General features: G+C 43.8%; 1 protein-coding gene across 3 annotated transcripts in view; it reads left to right on the top strand.

Annotated features, from left to right (window-relative positions):
* Positions 1–309: 309 nt before the first annotated feature.
* Positions 310–17,781, top strand: part of ANKRD44 (ankyrin repeat domain 44) — a 131,372-nt gene continuing 113,900 nt past the window's right edge. For all 3 annotated transcript variants that reach the window (XM_084209043.1, XM_084209044.1, XM_084209045.1), the window contains exon 1: positions 310–438. In XM_084209043.1, the coding sequence (XP_084065169.1) occupies positions 412–438 (27 nt within the window). In that variant the 5' untranslated portion in view covers positions 310–411. The remainder of the gene's footprint in view (positions 439–17,781) is intronic.

Here is a 17,781-nt window from a genome sequence, read left to right on the forward strand (position 1 = left end):
CGCCCTGGTCTGAGGGGCCGCGGCCGCTCCCGTGGCGGGTCGCCCCGGCGTGCAGCAGGTGCCCGGGACCCCGGCCGGGACGCGGGGCGGGTCCGTGCGGGTCCCGCCCGGTCCGGCGGCACCGCCCCCCGCGCTGCCCGGCGGGGCGGGGGCGCCGAGAGCCCCGGGCGGCCCTCGCTCCGCTCCGCTCCGGCAGCGGCCGCCGGCGCGAACAAAGGCGGCGGCGGCAGGCGGCGGTGGCGGCGCGGCCGTGCGCGGCAGCCCGCCCGCCCCTGCTTCCTGGGCCGGACCAGGCGAGGCGGCCCCCGCCCCGCCGCGAAGCGGAGCCGCCGCCGCCACAGCAGCGCCGGTCGCGGGGCGCGCTCGCCGCCCGTCGCGGGAGCTGCATGTGCGCGGGAGCCGCGGCGGAGGATGGCCGTGCTCAAGCTCGCCGACCAGGTGGGCGCCGCGGGGCGGGCGGGAGCGGGCGGCGGGCTCAGCCTCAGCCTCAGCCGCAGCCCCCGCGGCGGTGCGGGCGGCCGTGGGAGGCCCTTCCCCCTGCCGGGGGAGGCCGTGGAAGCCCCTTCGCGGGGGGCGCCGTGTGGTGCCGGTTCCCCGCTGCCCGCCGAGCCGCCGCCGATGCGCTTCTCTTCGCTTCCCGACGGATATTGTCTGTGTGCGGCGGGCCGGGGACTCGGGGCCGGGCAGGGTGCCGCTCGCCGGGGTCGTGCAGCCGGTACCGGGCGCGGGCGCTCGCCCGTCCGCGCCGAGCTGCCGCCCCGCGGTCCCCGGTGAAACCCTGACATCTCCCGTCGGCGGGGTGGGATGGAGGTGGGTGTCGGCTCGTTTCGAAAGGCCTCTCGGCTCTGCTTATAGTTCCTTTGGCTTTTTCCATCGTTTCTTTGCCGTGCCGTACGTAGAAATAAATTTTCCTTTTTATTTAGGAAGTGCCTCTTCGGATAAGCTGTTGCCGTTCTTCACAGGCTACTAGGAAAACCCGTAGTATTAACACTTGGATCGTGTTAAATTTAGCAGTGGGCAGACAGCTGTAATCAGTATTAAAGTATTTCTTATCACTGGTAGTTAGAAGCATTTATAAATATTTAGTAAATTGATATTATGACTCCCACATCCTGGTTTATCCATATACTCTACCAACTGTTACACACGTTACGTGCTTTAATCTGCTATTTTTAATTCAGCGTGGTCCGCCTGTGATCTGCAGCGTGGGTGTCCTGCAAGCCTCAGACCCTTCCTGTGGGGTTCAGAAGGACTGCCTGCAGCCAGCCCCTCTCCAAATAGCCGTACTTGGAGATCACAAGCCTCGCTCGCAGTCTATTTATGTTTTTCAAAAAAAAATCTTCTACGTGCACAAAGCTGCCACATAGCACATTGAAAAGACTTTTGAAAGCAGCAAATGGCAAAGCTGCTTCTAAAGTGAAATTAATACTGGGGACCAGACTATAAAGTGTTTTCGTGTGTAATAGAAGGCAGTATTTATGGGCTGCCTCCTGTCATGTCCTTTGAATATCCTCATCTTTAGATCTGATGCTTATGACTGGCAAAGAAAATGTTTCACACCATAAGGCTTCACTACCCCATTGTGCACAGACTGAGTGTCACAAATAAGGAGATTTAGGTAGGAGCTGTGTGTTAAATATCCAAACAGCAAGCATTAATATAAAAAATACATGTATTACAAAGGTACCATTTCAGTACTTTTTACATATTTAGTGAAGCCCTCGAGTTTACTGCCTTTAGTATTTTTAAATCTTTGCTGACATCTTACAGTGAAAATTTTGCTTCAGCAGCAGCAGTAGAAGTCAAAATATATTTAAGTCAAATAGATCACATCTTAATGAAGTCTGTAGTGCTGTAGAAAAATGATAGGCTGTTGTCTTAGGGTTCTCCCTTTTCATCTTCTCTAAGAACTCTCAAAGCAGAGGGAGGAGGCTCCTCAGAGCTGCTGTGACACCTCTGCAGTGTGCCTACTTTGAGAATGCTCAAAATTTTGGTGAATGCTCATCATTGTTCCTGGTCACACTGTGGCCTGGGACATGATAAGACAGGCTGATCATTTTTCTTTGTGGACATAGGTTTCCTATGGGTCTCTTTTCATTTCCTTAATTTTCTTCAACAGATCTTTTTCTTTCACTTCTGAGAGAGTGGAGGAGGGGGAGGACACATTCTAAATTGGCTGTGTTGCTTCCTCTTAAATTAAAGGCAGAAGTTTTTGTGTGCCTGTTTCTGTGTGCTTGGAGCTGTTGCTGGTGGAGCCATTGCCACCTGCAGCCCGAGCAGTGTCACCAAGGCACCGGGGCTGTACCGCAGCAGCTCTGTGTGATTCAGGGCAAGCTCTGCTTCTCTTCTGTATCACACCGGAGGAGTGCTGTCCCCAGGCTGGCCTGCCTTTAGCAGAGAGACACGCAGTAGCAGCAGCCTCGTGTGGTTATAGATAGATTCAGTCAAAAGAGAGGTGAATCTCTGTTGGAGAATGATGTGTCCGGAAGATTTCATTTCTGTAACAACTCCTGTATGTACTTGGGCTCACTGGGGTAGAGAGCAGACTCCTTCTGCATTTCTTCCTGCTCTTGAAGATTGAGGCAACTAGTGATAACTTGCAGCAATTCAGGAAATGGTTTCCTTTTTCTTAAACACCAAAGGCCACAGCTCACAATGTCCTGCAGTAAGATTTGGAGTATGAGGGACACTCCGCACATCCCTGCAGTGGTCAGGACCTGGGCTGCTCTTTGTGCACCGAGTGTGAGGTGCTTCAGGTCTGAGTTGTGACGCTCAGGGAAAGTTGATTCTGAAACCAAGAGCTCTGTCCTGTCACTGGGATTTCTGTAGCACTTCCTTCTGGATCCACAACTTTTTTGACCAGTGAGGAGAACATCATGTAGGAGATTACTAGAGAACCTCCCTGCTGGGAGTTTAAACATTTCTTTCTCTTAAGTGTCTGTTTCCTCCTTGCCTCCATGCTTGACTTTTCTTACCAAGTGTATCTAACAGCACAGGTAATATTCAGACAGATGAGAAATTGATAACACCACTTCTCATAGAGGCTTTGAAGACAGATAGATGTTAATAGTTGCTGCTTTTTTGATATAGCTGAATGGTGCTAAAGTGTTGTTACACTTAAACCTTAAAAGAGATTATCAGTTCTTTTAGCTGCATTCACTTATTAGGCAGGAGTGCTTAGTTTAAGAGTTTAGCATTAGTGAAGGTTACTTGAATTTGCTTCCAGAGATGGTAATTATTAGCTCATCAGTTGAGCCAGGAGAAACCTGTAAGTGGTTTAACCACAGGAAGTGTATTCTACCATCGCTCCTTTCTAGATTAATTTCTTTCAGGCATGTAACTAACTAGTCACTTTTGAATGACTAAATGCTAAGCAGAAAACAAGTTCAAATAATTCATAAAACTTAAACTAATTAATAGGATTATAATCTTTGTGCATAGTTGTGTCTCTGCATTTGTAAACATTCTGATGTTCTAAATATTTCTGTTGTCATATACAAATATTGCAAAACTTGCTCTAAATCTTAACGCATTTATCTGGTCCTTTTTTTTTACAGTCTCTGCTGTGAAGGTTAATTACAGCAAGTGTACAAGTTGTTTTAAGGACTGAAAAAACCCTTTTTTTCTTTTCAAGTATATGAGTTATTGCTGTACTGTTCCCTATCCAAGTCATTGGCTGTACCTTTTCCATTTCAATAAGCATTAGTATTTTATATTGTGTAAGGGTACAATTGTTTTTGATAAAAGGTTGCAATTAAGCTAGAGTTCAGAAAGAGCAGAAGACAAGTGCTCCAACAAGTGAGCAGCCAGAGGCTTTCAGGTGTGGGTGGTGCTCTCAAAGGGTGAAGGTATTGATCTGCTTGTGGCTTTCATGGCTGCTTTTTGAGCAGCAGTTGTTGCCTGGACCCACCTCTCTCATCCTTTGAGTAATGAGCAGATGTAGGGTTCTTCCTGCTGCCACTCTCCCTGCCTGCTGTCTGCAGTTCTTTGCCCAGCTTATTCCTCATACTTGCACCAAGTAACCTGGTTTCTTGAGAGCTGTTTGTTTGCCACTTGCAATTTTTCTAAAGAAAGCCTGGTAGCTGATGTCCCATCAAGTATGCTTTTCATCTTCAGGGTTTCCACTGCTGGTTCTGGGCAGCAAACAGATAATTGCTCCTGTAAGTGTGAAAAGGTAAAATATCTTAAAATAATGCTATATGTAAACTTGTGTGATTCACCTTTTGGAAAATTATTTTGGAAGAACCTAAAGTTTCTGTAGTGTCTCCATCTCATTTTCAGTTTTGCCTTGCCAGTTGGGGCCTTCCTTGCAGAGTTGCCAGCTCTGCCCCCAGGTCTGCATGTTGTCTCTTTAGCTAACTCTGTCATCTTCTTTCTGTTTAAAGCCAACAAAGTTGCTCTGTGCATGGCAGTTTGATTTGGGATGCCAGCTCTGCCTTCACCCCCGTGGCACAAATGTGCCCATTGTGCCCATCAGAGCGGGGTGTGCGTGGGACAGGCATTGATGCCTGGCAGAGGCTGATGCAAGCTCCACTGCCTGTTGTTGGTTATCGCTGTGCATGTTTGCAGAGGAAATCTACCACTCTGTCTTTGAATGACACTGAGAAGGTTTTCTATAAACAACAATAAAATGGGAAGTTACCTAGGAAGTGCAGCCTGTGTAGCTGCTTGTATGAGATGTAGTGCTTGGTGATTTCATGCCTGCACTCCCATATTCAGTGAGAAGCTTGCTGTGAATCTGAGACAGACGCAGGCTCTAGCTAGCCTTGGGCCAGTGCATCTGGAGGGTCATAGTTTACTGTGACTTCAGTGTCACCAGCCAGGCCCTGTATGTACAAAACAGCAGAATTACTCTTAGGCTGCCCTCACAAGCGTGCATATGCATGCATAAGGGTAATGGAGCCCAGATGAATGGTGGTGTATGTACTTAGGCTGCTATTAACTGCAAGCCCTCATCCTGTCTCCTGGTATTTTGCCTGTTGCCCTTGATTGCTGAGGGTAATGCAGTGTGACTAGAACTGAAAGGGCCATTTCTCTCCCTTCCCCAAATGTTTTCCTGTGTTTGACAGTTCTTTGCTGACCATCAGGATCTTTTTTATTATGGTCACAGAGAAACAGCATTAAACAGATGTTTAAATAATTTTAAACAGATGTCAAAGATCATAAAAATCTGCTGGGCAAAGGCTGGACTTGTGTCTGAACACACTTAAAACCAAAATGGATACAACAGTAACAAATAGTCTCCTAACAAAACCAATTACATTTCCAAGTGATGGTGTGTCTAACTTATTTCAGAATCATTCAATTGACAGTAATGTCTTTCTGTGTATCCTTTTTCTGGGACATGTAAAAGCATCTGAGAAAATGCCCCTGAATCTACTGTATGAAATAGGAGTAATGAACCTGTGCCCCATGCCCACAGGCAGCCCATGAGTTAATTTGGTGTGGCATGTGATGCCACAATTCCTCCCCTCCTCATATTATGACTAGATAATATTAAGGTGTGTATATTAATTTGCAGTCTTCTAAGTGGTTTTGAAAGGGCTCGCAGCCAGAAAGAGATAATCCATTTTAGTACAAAATACTCAGCCACAAAACTAAGGTAATTGTGGGGAAGGAAGGAGGAGGAATTTACCCACAGGAGTGTGTCTCTATTATTTTGTGTGAAATGAAAATGTGGTTGGACCAAAATAACTCCAATGTGGCTGCCAATGTCTTTCTGGAGCCATGATTCCTAGGTATCATGCATACTGTGAGACATGGCTCCATGCTTTTTAAAATAAAATAAAAACTTTGGAAAAACTGAGATGTGCCAGAATTCCTGGTGTTATTCAGACCTGTAGGAGTGATGGTTGCTGCCATTTGGTATAGATGGCACCTTAGCTCTGACACAGAATCATTGAATTGTTTAGATTGGAAAAGACCTTCAGGATCATAGAGCCCGACCATAAACCAAACACTGCCAAGAACACCATGGAAATATGTCTAAATGCCTCCAGGGATGGGCCTGTTCAGAGGAGGTGGCTTTGGGTCACCAAAGAGAGCAAGATACAGGCTCAAAACGGAAGCTGCTTTGCTGCCCTTTTTTTTTTTTTTTTCAATTTAATCATGGCTTCTGCAATGTCTCACTTCCTGATAATTTTGTAGCTTGTTTCAAGTGCTTCAAAAAAGAAGCACTTGAGTCGGGAGAATTCATGGCGTGGTGTAGCGTGCTCAAGTATGTCATAGATATTTTTCTTTAGCAGGGGAATCCTGCAGAGGTTTGTTCTTTGGTAATGCTGGAAAGGTTGTGCCTAGATGCCTGGCTGTTTAGAGGAAGGTGTGCCTGCCCATGTTAGGGTGTTAGTTTTCTTGAGTTGCAGATGGCATCTAGCAGAACTCACCCTCCTGTACTCTCTCGAGGTGTGGTATTTTATCCAGGCCTGACAAGGGCCTCGTGACCTCCTGCTCATCTCTTAAATGAAGATGTCGTTGTCATGGCTACATTTAGTAGAGAAATAAACATTGCTCCCAGCTTGGGTGCTTGTGTAATGGCTTGGTTCCAGGAAGGTGATGTTTTTATCTGGATCCCTGCTCGAGGGTGGCCAGATGTGTTCTGTGACCTGGGAACAGCAGTGCCCAGGCTGGAGCTGGCCATGGCTGGGCTGTGCCGTGCCTGGGGCACGGTTTTGGGTCGGTGCCGCTGTCAGCAGCACCTCACAGCCCTGACGGTCACACGCTGGGCTGGGAACAAATCCCTGCCAGCAGAGAAAACTTCAGAGCGTTGTTTCTAGAGGTCTGTGTGTAGCTGATGCTGCTTGTTTGTTGCCAAGAGAGGCAGAGGCTGGGATATGTTGGTGATGGGAAGGGTTTCCCTGCGCTGGCTTTGTGGTCTGTTCAGGGAAGAGCCAGGCCAAGTCCCTTCACCTCTTCCTGAAGCTGCCCCGCCATTAACAGATCTTTGCTTGTAGAATGAGCAGCTTACTCTTTAGGAGCCACTTTTGCAGTTAATATGGTCTTCAGGCTAATAACTAATGCTTCAACTAACATATTATGTTTTTAGACTTTTTTTAACCCCTGTCCGGAATTTTTTCCTTTCAGTGGTACTGTTACAGGTACTAATACTAACCTGGTGCCAACAGATACCTACAGGAGCCAGATATTATAGGTGTAAGCCTGGTAGGCAAATGTTTCAAAGTATATTCTGATAGCATTGACCATTTCCTCTTTTATTCCTGCTTTTTTGAATGCCCTACTTCACATAGTGCCTCTCTATGTTGCAAATCATCCAGGTGAGCTAACCTTGCTAACAGACTACCTCTGTATTTTAACCCTTTAGTGCATTTTTTTTTGGCTGTTCCTGTATTTAAATTAGCTTTTTTGTTTGTTTTGGTTTTTGTTTCCTGAAGTACATATCTGTCATTTGTCACTTTTTTTGTTAGCTGGAAAGCTTGGGCTGGCAATTTCCCACAGCTGCTGTCTGTGGCTTCAGCCTTTTTTTCTTTGCTGCACTAGAAACATGTAGCAGCATGTTGGAACCCTTCAGCTTGGTGATGGGTGGGAATCAAAGCATTACAAAATTACATTTAAAGGGGAGAAATTATTTTGCAGTTTCAACCAAGGGTTTGAGGTCATTCTTGGACCTTTGCAAGGAGTTGGTCAACAAATTACAGCATTTAGTTGTGGCTAGGTAATTGTGACATTCTGAAAGAGCGTGTGCTTTTTGATGACAGACATTTGCATGTGTTTTGCTTTTGGGGGAAGAAAAATCTTTCCTGTCTGCAGATGTACAACCAAAAATGGAGGCTGTTGAATGAATTTTTTCCATGCAGTGCTGAGCCCCCTGGCCTAGCCGGCTTGTCTGCTTGGTGTTTGTTCTTCAAGTTACGAGCTGGTTTTTATATAGGGACGTGCATCTTTGTGCTGGAGTTATTTGTCAAGGCTTGCTGTGTTGTTTTTAAAAGAGTACTTGGGGAGAATGCCCTCACAAAGCCCCACTTCTCACACCTGCATGCTACTGCATCTTTGTGAGGAAGTAGGCAAAACCAGAGAAGTTAACTCCTGCATGTGGTCTTAACTGATGTACCTGGTGGCACTTATTTACTGATATGAGGCTTCAGCTCCTTTCTGTAAAGGAATTGGTTTCTTATGGAAAACCCTTGTGTTATTGAATTATGTATAGGATTGCTTCAAGTGCCGTGTGTTAATACCATTAATAGCACAAAGTCTGCAAATAATCTCTAGTGATGAATAATTTTCTATTCAAGCATTAGCATTTTTATTCTGGTAATTTTTTGGATCTCATTATGTGGCCTGTTTTTTTCCCCACCTTTCAGCCTTTGTAATTTTACAGACTTGTTGCTTGAGCAAATGTCTTTTGTCCATGCAAAAGCTATAGGAAAACAGTTGTTTAGTGTCTGCTTGGTTGCATACCTCTAACTACATGTCTCTGTAAAAGAAGTACTGCCAGAAGTAAAGAGCATGTAACTTACAGAAATTTAAGTGTAGAAATCAAATATTGTATCTACAGTGTATCAACTGAAAAGAAAGCACCAGTCAACTGCACCATTAGGTGCCCAAGCTTTCACATTCTGATTATAATCAAATAATTTCTGTGAAAGGAAATGAGTGTGAACATTAATAAGCTTTTATATGCACTTTCTAATTAATAATGTAGATAATACCATTCAGATGGAGAATGTAACCCATTTCATCACAGCATCATTTTAACATGATAGGCTCCTTACCTTTCCAAGGTGAAAGAGCCACAGTTTGCCTTCTGAAATCTCATCCTCGAATGAATGGCTGTATCAAATCTAGACCAGCTTTGCAGGAATATGGGAAGGTGCTTTGTATTTATAATAACACACTGGTAGCAGCACCAGACTTGCTGTGCTTCTATGTATAAAGTTAATTTTTCCCACACTTCTAAGAGATAAAGGTGGACATCATGTCCTTTTCACTAGTGTTTTTATTCTTGCCTCTCTAGGTGTTTGTTTTGTTTTTGTATGTAAGGTTACTTCTGTTGTCTTCTGTGCAATAAGGCAGCACAACGAAGCTGTGCCTGTGCTGTGGGGCCTTGCTGGCAGCAGTAGATGGGTACATCAAGCTGTCTGGTGTCACCAGGCTGGGCTGGTGTCACTGCTGGAGCCAGCCCTCTTGCCATGGGAGTTGGTGCCAGCAGGGAGCCTGGCATCTTGAAGCTAGAATTCCACAGTATCACCTGGTAAAACACTGATTTGCTCAGTGTGGTCTTTAGTTGTTTAGCATGCCCAGGGTAAAAAATTAAAGAACAAGGGGCTGAAAAACCTTATATTGTCTTTCTGCTTCCAGCTGTTTTAATGTGCTTGCCAATGCAACATGCAGCACTTCTCTCCCATTTAGAATCAAGAGAGGGACTTATTTAGTCATTGACTCCAGGAACATTTCCAAAGTGTTCCACCAATGAAGTAAATGTGGTGTGCCAGGTTCTGCAACCATTGCCTCTGTTTGAGAGGAGCAGGTTTAGGTGAGTGATCTTCTTGCACCCTGCTTGGCATGAATCAAGCCTAGTATGAGGAATTTTTTTTTCTTTTAATGTAAACAAGCCTTGATCCTTTAGCTATATGCATAATCCTGCTCCTCTTTAGGAGATGTGGCCCAGCTTTTAATGGGGTCTTCTGCAAGGGGAGCCTGTGGCTCCAATTACCTTTGGCTGGACACAAATCTGAGATTATTTATTTTTTTCAAGAAGCTGCCAAGGTGGCTTTAGAATTTGGAGAGAGGAGGTGGAAGGAGAAGAGTTGACCTGGGCAGCTAAGGCAGAGCAGGAGGGATGATAGGAAGAGGCAGAGGAGAAGGCAGGCACTGTGTAGCTGGAGGTGCAGTGCTGTTTCCTGGTGGCACTGCCAAGAGAAGATGCTTGTTACCTTTTTCACAGCTGGAGAACTGCTGCAGAGAAACTGTATGACTTGAGTCAGGCTGAGAAGGGGGCTGGTGACAGAGCAAGAGCCAAATCCTGATTTACCTCTTTAAGTGGCTAATTCACAGTGATGCCCTTCCTTCCTGCAGGTTGTTTTAACACTGTTTACTGTGTGTGGGTTATTGCCAATCTCATGATGTTGCAAGGTGAGAAATGAATGGTGGCATGCATTGTCACAGGAGTGTTAAATTCAATGAACATATTGGGTTTTTTAGATATTTGTTCTGTAAACTGTAAAATCAGAATTCCTGCTGCTTAAGAGCAAGTGCTCTGTTAGGAAATGGTTTCTAGGTCACCTTGTAGGTAAAGACTTACTCTGGCTGATTGCTGTGGGTGGCTGTCTTTGGTCACTAATCCTGTGTCATGGGTTTAGCATTGTGTCCTGGCAGTGCAGATGGTAAAAGTGAGATCAGCCTGTTATGCATCAATACTGCTTGTTTAGCCTAAATGTCCTAATAATCCAGGGCTGCCTGACTCTGCCATGGAGCACACATACATGTGAAGCTGGGTCATTCAGATAAATGGAGATTAGCCTCTCAAATCTGAAAACTTACTGTCAGTGGATTAGATGGTGCCCTTTGGGTACATTTCACACAAGCTTCATTTCAAGTCTGGCTCAAACTCAGCAGTCTTAAAATCATAAAATCATTTAGGTAGGAAAATACCCTTCAGATCATTGAGTCCAGCTGTTGAAAACCCCAATAAACAACCATCACAGCTGGCACACTACAAACTCATCAGGATACAACACAGTCCTTTGGCAGAAATGGGGTTTAACATAGTGCTGGCTGATTCCCATACCATCTTCGAGTCATTTAGATACCTCCTTAAGTAGGGATCGATACATTTAAATTCAATTCTAACACAGGTAATCCAGTTGAATACAAAGCAGGCATTTAAAACCCGTTCAGAAACCCCACCCATGTCTTCTCACTAAGCTCTGCTTATTACAGGTAAATATTCATAGACATATAATCTAGTTTCTAATTAGAAGAAGTTCCTCCTCCCAGAATAATTTTCAAGAAGACTGGTAAATTTGTCCATCCCCCCTGCTTCCCAGAGGAATGTTATATCTTTTCTGCAAATGGGAGCCAATGGCGCTGAACAGATTCACCCTCCTCCACACCAAAGGTTCAGACTAGCTAAACCAGCCATGTCGCCTTGCAGCTCCAAGAGTGAATTATCCACACCTGGCTTCTCTGAGGATGGTGGGAGATCACACAGCCCAGGAGCACCTGTATGCTGTGGCTTGGCAGGTGCAGCTACCTGGGGTAGCTGCTTACAGAAACCTTGCATTTATCCTCTTCCCACAGGCATAGGCACAGTTTTCACATTAATCAGGGATTGCATTTGGGATCTCCTGGTTCCTGTTCCTGGGTAGAGTTTGCATATCTTTAATGGGGTTTTATGCATGCTTCGTGCCCTCCAAGGCAGGTTTGTGATTCACCAGAGAGCTGTCTGGAAAAGGAGAGACAAATGATGGCAAACCACAGAGCAGGCACATGATCTTCAGCACTTCTTGTTCCTGCGGGGCTGGCTGAAGACAGCTCCAAACAACTGTCTGAAAACCCTTGTGTGACTCCTAAGGGATGACTCTGTGCAGACACATGGTTTCCAGCCCTTCAAAGACCTGCACACCTTCAGAGAGTTGTCTGGGGAATTCTTCAGTTGGCTCTGTGGTATGGACAAAAATGAAAAGGAGGTGTACAAACAGGTGTAATTCAGTGCCTGAAGCCTCCAAAAAGTTAGTGTAGAACAAGCTTTCTCCTAGGGCTTGTGTGCAGCTGCTTGTCTAGGACTAAGCAAATAGGGAAGGGTCTGACCCACAGAAGTAACAAAATCTCCTTATGCATTTTCTTTTCCCGTGAGATTATTGGGCTGTTCAGAGTTTGCTGGACTGAATTGCACTGCTATTTCCTGGGATATTGTAACATCAAAAAAAAAAAAGTACATGAAAATAACTGGTCCACCTCTGTGGGTACAGTTCCAACCATAGTGTCACATTTGTTTTATTCCCAATGCTGCTTCTGTTGATGTATTTTGTTTGCTTTCAACCAGTAGGCTTTGAGAGAACACTCCAGAGTTTTGCCTGTTCTTAACAAAGTGTTCAGCTGATACATTAATTGAACCTTGAACATGTGCAGTAATATTTTTAAGCCACAATAGATGTTTCACCAGTAAGGTAATTCCCTCTCTAAAGAGGGATAAACAGTTTGCTCAGCCAGAGGAAAGCTTACTTTCTTGTGCCTTATTTCCTAAATTCCTGCATGTTGTACTGCCCCACAGAGTTGTGCTGAACCCCGGTGCTCATAACATGACAAATGGAATCACCATAAAACCCATCTTTCTGCTGAGGGTCTGCCTTAACCAGTCAGACCTATTTGATATTGCCCATGCCCTGTTTTTGGGAAACAAATGTGGTTGAAGTCAAGCTTTGTATTACCAGCGAGCCCTTAGAGGGTAGTAAAAATGCCTGCAGAAATAGAAGTAGAAGGGGCTTTAATTGGTTGGGGTCTGTTCCCTGGTGCTCTCCTTACCTGAGCAGCAGAGCCAGGCTTGGGATACTGTCTCTGGTTTCTTGCCCTACCACCCGGCAGGCCTGGGTGCTGATTTGCTTTGAGATGTGGGAGAACTGTCACAGGCTGGGCAAAGCCAGAGCAGCTTTATTGGCAGTGACTGCCCAGATCCTGCCTCTGGGAAGAGACCATGTCTGTGCAAAGCATTTGCTTCCCTATCCTGAGGATTAGGGATCCAGCCTGTGGGCTTCTTTCTTTCCCAGAGGGGTCTGCTTTGTTACGCTGCCAGCCCTTTCCCTAAATAGTGGCTAACCCTGGGTTTAAAGACTCCAGAAGGGACACCAGAGTTTAAGTGTCTTTTTGATCTTTGCTGCTGAGGCAAAGTTGGATCGTTTGCTACGAGCTGATTTCAGTTGTGCTTGGAAATTTACTGAAACAGCTACTCCAAAATAACTATCTCTGAAGAGATAAACTATCTCTGAAGAGATATTTTGGTGTGGGCGCTCATATTCTTGCATAAGAGCTTAGTTTGCTGGTCTGTCTTAGTGCACCATGGAACTAAAATAATTGCTGACTAATTATTCAAGAATAGTGCTTTTGGTAAATGCCTGAGCACAGAAAAGCCCGCTACAAAGAACAAAGACACCCCCCATCCCACCCTGATTGCAAAGAGGGTGTTCTTCCCAAGGTATTTAAATAGTTCTGTTCATTCATGTTTGTCTCTTTAGAAAAGAGCAGTGGTAAGTTTTATGTTGCATGGTTTAAAATATTTCATATTCATTAACAAACAAGTACCAATTAATTTTACATTATGATGCTTAAGGGGTAGACTGCAAGGAATGGTATTTAGCTGTGGCTGTTTGGCAATTATGACCTTGTATATAATAACAGACTCAATAAATTCTTGATTTGAGAGAGCACCATTAATCAACACAGAGTTAATTAACTGTGCTGCTTACTTAGGAAGTGCTGTGCAGAATGGTCTGAACCTCTGCAGTGCTGATAATGTCTGATTTGTCTGATACCTGCCTTGTTTACATAGAAATTTCCCTTCTAATTGATGCTGAAGAGGGAGAAACACTTCTTCCAGGTGACTGAACACTGGTCCCACAGGTCATTTTCTTCCATGGCTCTGGCACTCTGGCAGACCTTACATGGGTCACTGTGTCACTTAGGCTTTCTGTCACCTCCACGAAGAAGGTGGAAGCCTTTGCATGAGTGCTGAAGTGCTGGTAGTGGAAAGTGCTCTTGCATCGATGGTTTTGTTTAGGTTAATCCTATAAGACTACTAGGAAATTAGGAATCATGGTGATAATTAAGAGTTATACTCATTAGCTCTAATTTAGACTTTTTACAGGACTGTTTTTTTCTTGTGTATTTTTTAATAATCTGAAATGTAGTCCAAAAGTGGGAAAATGTACAAGATTCAGCACATGTTCAGAGAGACAAGCATCCGTCTCTATACCGCTCACCTCTCCACACTCCAAAGAGATCTTTTCATTTTCCTGATAATGTGATACTTAGAAGTATGAAACTGGCTTGGCCTTTTGGAGTGGCCATCCTTTTGTTGGCTCAGTGTGCATATTAATGTGAAGGATGGATTTCTAACCTGGCATTGTACATTTTAATGTGTCTTTTTAATTATATATGTACATTTATTTATATATGTACATTTTTATTACATTGTACAGCATCTGCTTTTTTTGCTGTCTCGTGAACCACTTTAATAGCTGGGGTCACCATGGACTGTCACAGAAGGATTCAAAGGTCTGAGCCATGGGAATGCTTTAAATTCGCTGAGAGCAGTACCCACTAAGAGCCAGTTTGGAGAGTTTGAGTTACTCTAATATGAGAGAAGTGAGAGAAAGCAACTGTTTTCTTGCTGCTGGAATGTGAAACCTCCTGAGTTCATATGCCCTGTTTTTATTCTTGAAGTTAATTTAACTCAGAGGTATAGCACAAGCAGTCTTCTTGCTTTTCCTGTTTTTTTTTAAAGTAAGTGCAGTTAAGTGTAATCCTTCATCTTCTGTCCTCTCTCTGCCATCTGGGCTCTTAGTCTTAATGAGAGCTGTTTAGCAAATAGCTAATACAAGAGTGGCTTAGTAATACTACCACAAGAGATGGCAACCAAATAGGGCCAGAAATGGATGAGCAGAAACTGTGTAGTCTGAAAGTGTAATGGAGTGCTCTTTACCGTTTATAATGATGCAACTAATTATAGGGGCCTGAGAGTGGGGACGGGAAGGAGAGAGGAAGAGATTTTCACTTTAGATCTCAGGGCAGAGAAAAATGATGGTTCAGCCAATCTCTCGTCTGCAAATGGGATTTTTCTGCTGCAACCACACAGCTTCTGTATTTGATACTGGAAAAGAAAGCAATAACTCTTAAATGATAGAAAAACAACTGTTCTTTTTCTTTTTTCCCTGCTTTTTTACTACCCACTCTGGGAAACAGAAGTCAACTGACACCTCTTCTTATTAACCCCAAAGTGTAGCTGGTGGTTACGGCCTGGCATTCCTCCTTTTCCACCCTCCCATCCAGCTCCCCCCCGAGCGGCTGGCGTGGCTCCTGCTGACTCTGGCTGCTCATCCCTGCTCCAGCTGCCATGCAGACAGCCCATGCAGAGAGCCTGCTTCACTTAGGTATGTAACACCTTCTCAAATTCAGCCTTGGGCCTGCTTCTTCATGAGCTGCAGGGCAGTCAGTCCAGTGAATGGGTAATACTGTACTAAGCTGGTATTAATGACAGCTCTTCCATTTGAGTGCTATGGCTCTTGGTCCCACACACAGATGTTTCGAGATATGCACTAGATGGTACATGTATAGATCCTTACTTTTTTTATTTATTTTTATGTCTGAGTTGCTTTCAACCATGGTTTTCTTTAGAGCCATGCATTTTATTATTTGTTTGGAGAAGCCCTTTCTCCCTTGCCTGTATATTGGCGTAATTTTCCTTCTTCATACCTTTTGTGTTTTCAGAGTGTGGTGGAAGATGGTCTGTGCTTTCCCCTGTGCCTAGCTTGTGTCACAGATTCCAAGTACTGGACTTTACTCTTTGACTTTACCCCCTTTTATGTTTCCAGCACAGTCTCTCTTTTTCTTTTTTTTTGGCCAGCTGCTTCAGTGCTGTGAAGTCAGATGAAAGGTAGCAGTTAAAGCTCCCTTTGCAGCAGTCCTTCCCTTGGGTGTGCTGGTAGAAGTCTCTTGGATCTCTGCTGAAGTTTCATCATCCCCTTCATTCTTAGCTTCAGAAGAACTAGGATCATTTTCTCCTGACACCACAAAAAAAACCTGAGCTGGGGGCAGTACAAGCAAGAGTCATTAGTTTTCAATAGTCTTAAGTATCATATGTCATTTGTGGCTCATCATTTCAGATGATTTCATGAAGACGCTTTTCTCCTTTTGTTTTGGCCTTATAAACAGCCCATATTTTTTCTCTTAAAACAAAATGCAGATGATTTTATGAATATGTTAGGTGTAAGTTGAAGAGGATAAATGATACTAAAGATCAGTTGGTTAGATGATATAGAAGGTATACTAGTAATGGATGCAATCAGAGAAGGCTGGAAAATTGAAATGTAAAACAGCCATAGTAGCAGTGTGACATTTTAGACTATTTTTGAGTATGTGAAGGATGGGAAAGATGCAAGACTGGAGACAGGCAAATGTTGTGCCTATTTTAAAAGGGGGGAAGTGAGAAGCCAGGGAATTAGTATAATGCTAACACTGTGAAGTATACAAAGCAAGTTGTTGGACAGATTTATAAATATCTGGATGATGTTAAGGTAATTAAAAAAATAAAACTACAGAAAATCATGGAAATAAATGTTAGTCCTAATGAAGGGCCCATATCTTTACTTTTTTCTTACAAAGATTCAGAGAGGTGGGAAGGCTGCTATTGTTTTAGATTTTGGAACTACAATACCATTTGTTATAGTTAATTTTTTAAAAAGCTTTAAGTATGTTGAGGTGCAGCCTGGTTCCCCAAATTCCAGCAGCAGTTGAACTTCCATATTTAATGGCATCCAGCCTTTTTGATCATATGAGGAGGATTGTGATGTTAAAAAGTCATAAAATGTCTTGTTCCCAGAAGTCTCTGGCATGACAGAATTTCTGTAGATTCTTAGAATCTCAGGATTTCTGAGAAATGAAGTCTCTGTTGTTGATTTTTCTTCTCTGTTCAGGGAAATTGGACTGGGTGCACATTTGTTGAAACTTGCAGACCACCAACAGAAACTGCCCTGTGAAGGGCCCCGGACTCTTGCGAGCTGCTCCAGCCGTGAGGTGAATAATAGGGAACAGTGAATGCTAGGCTTGTTCCTCATATGGCTGTGATGATAGAGGCTGACACCTGGGCAATTTTCAACTGTTTCTAAACTGGGGAGCTGATAAAATAGCCCTCAGTATCTTCACCACTCCTTTCTCATGACTCTTCTTTGCAGACCCTCAGAAGGGAGCTCTTCCTTTTCTGCCAGTGATGCAGCTTTCTGATCAAGCTTTTGCCATGGCTGCAGCAAACTTGGTCAGTAGTACAGGAAGAAAGACTCTTTTGGCATGGATAAAAATTACAGGATTTTGTTGCCAAGGCAAGCAATTCCAGTTTCAGCATGCTGAAAAGAGGAAAAATATGCCATTGTCTAGTTTAGTGAAAGCTGTAAAACTGAAGGAAAATAAATGTACTCTAAAATATGTAAGGAATTTGACAGTGTCTGAATTTACCCAGCATTATAAGGTAGCAGTTGCTTGTAGATACTGACTCTTCCTTCAGAAGCATTTTTAATCCCTTAAATAGTGCACTGGAGTTGTTTCCTTGCATTCCAGTATAAATATTTCCATCATGTTACAGGACAGATGAATGAATGGAAGGGAGAGAGATAAAGTGATATTATCTGATGAGAAGATTTCTTCTTAAGAGTTCTAAAAGAGCTGTCTGTTGTGGGCATTTTGATTCTGTTGGTATAACTGAAGGATGATTGAATAGAAGTTTTGATATTGGGGTGTGACATGGGTGTCTTTGTATCAGAATTCCTCCTTGAAAAAGACTCTTGCTTAATGGCTTGCCAGATGAAGGGGTTAACCTCTTAAAATATTTGTTATATATTTGGAATTTCGAATATTTTATTCATCTGGCTGCAGCTAGACAAACCAGAATTTCTGCTGCTTGTATGGGTTTTAAAGGTTTGATATATTTGGCTCCTTTCTAACTTTATTATAAATTCCATCTGAAAGGAGCAGTGATTAGAGTTAAGAGAACAGATACCTAAACGCAGCAGATTTCAGAGTACATTTACCTGTTTCTCATGACTGTAGAACATGCTTGAGAGG

This window comes from Fringilla coelebs (genome assembly GCF_963513975.1).
Source record: "Fringilla coelebs genome assembly, chromosome: 7".
Taxonomy (NCBI): Eukaryota; Metazoa; Chordata; class Aves; order Passeriformes; family Fringillidae; genus Fringilla; species Fringilla coelebs.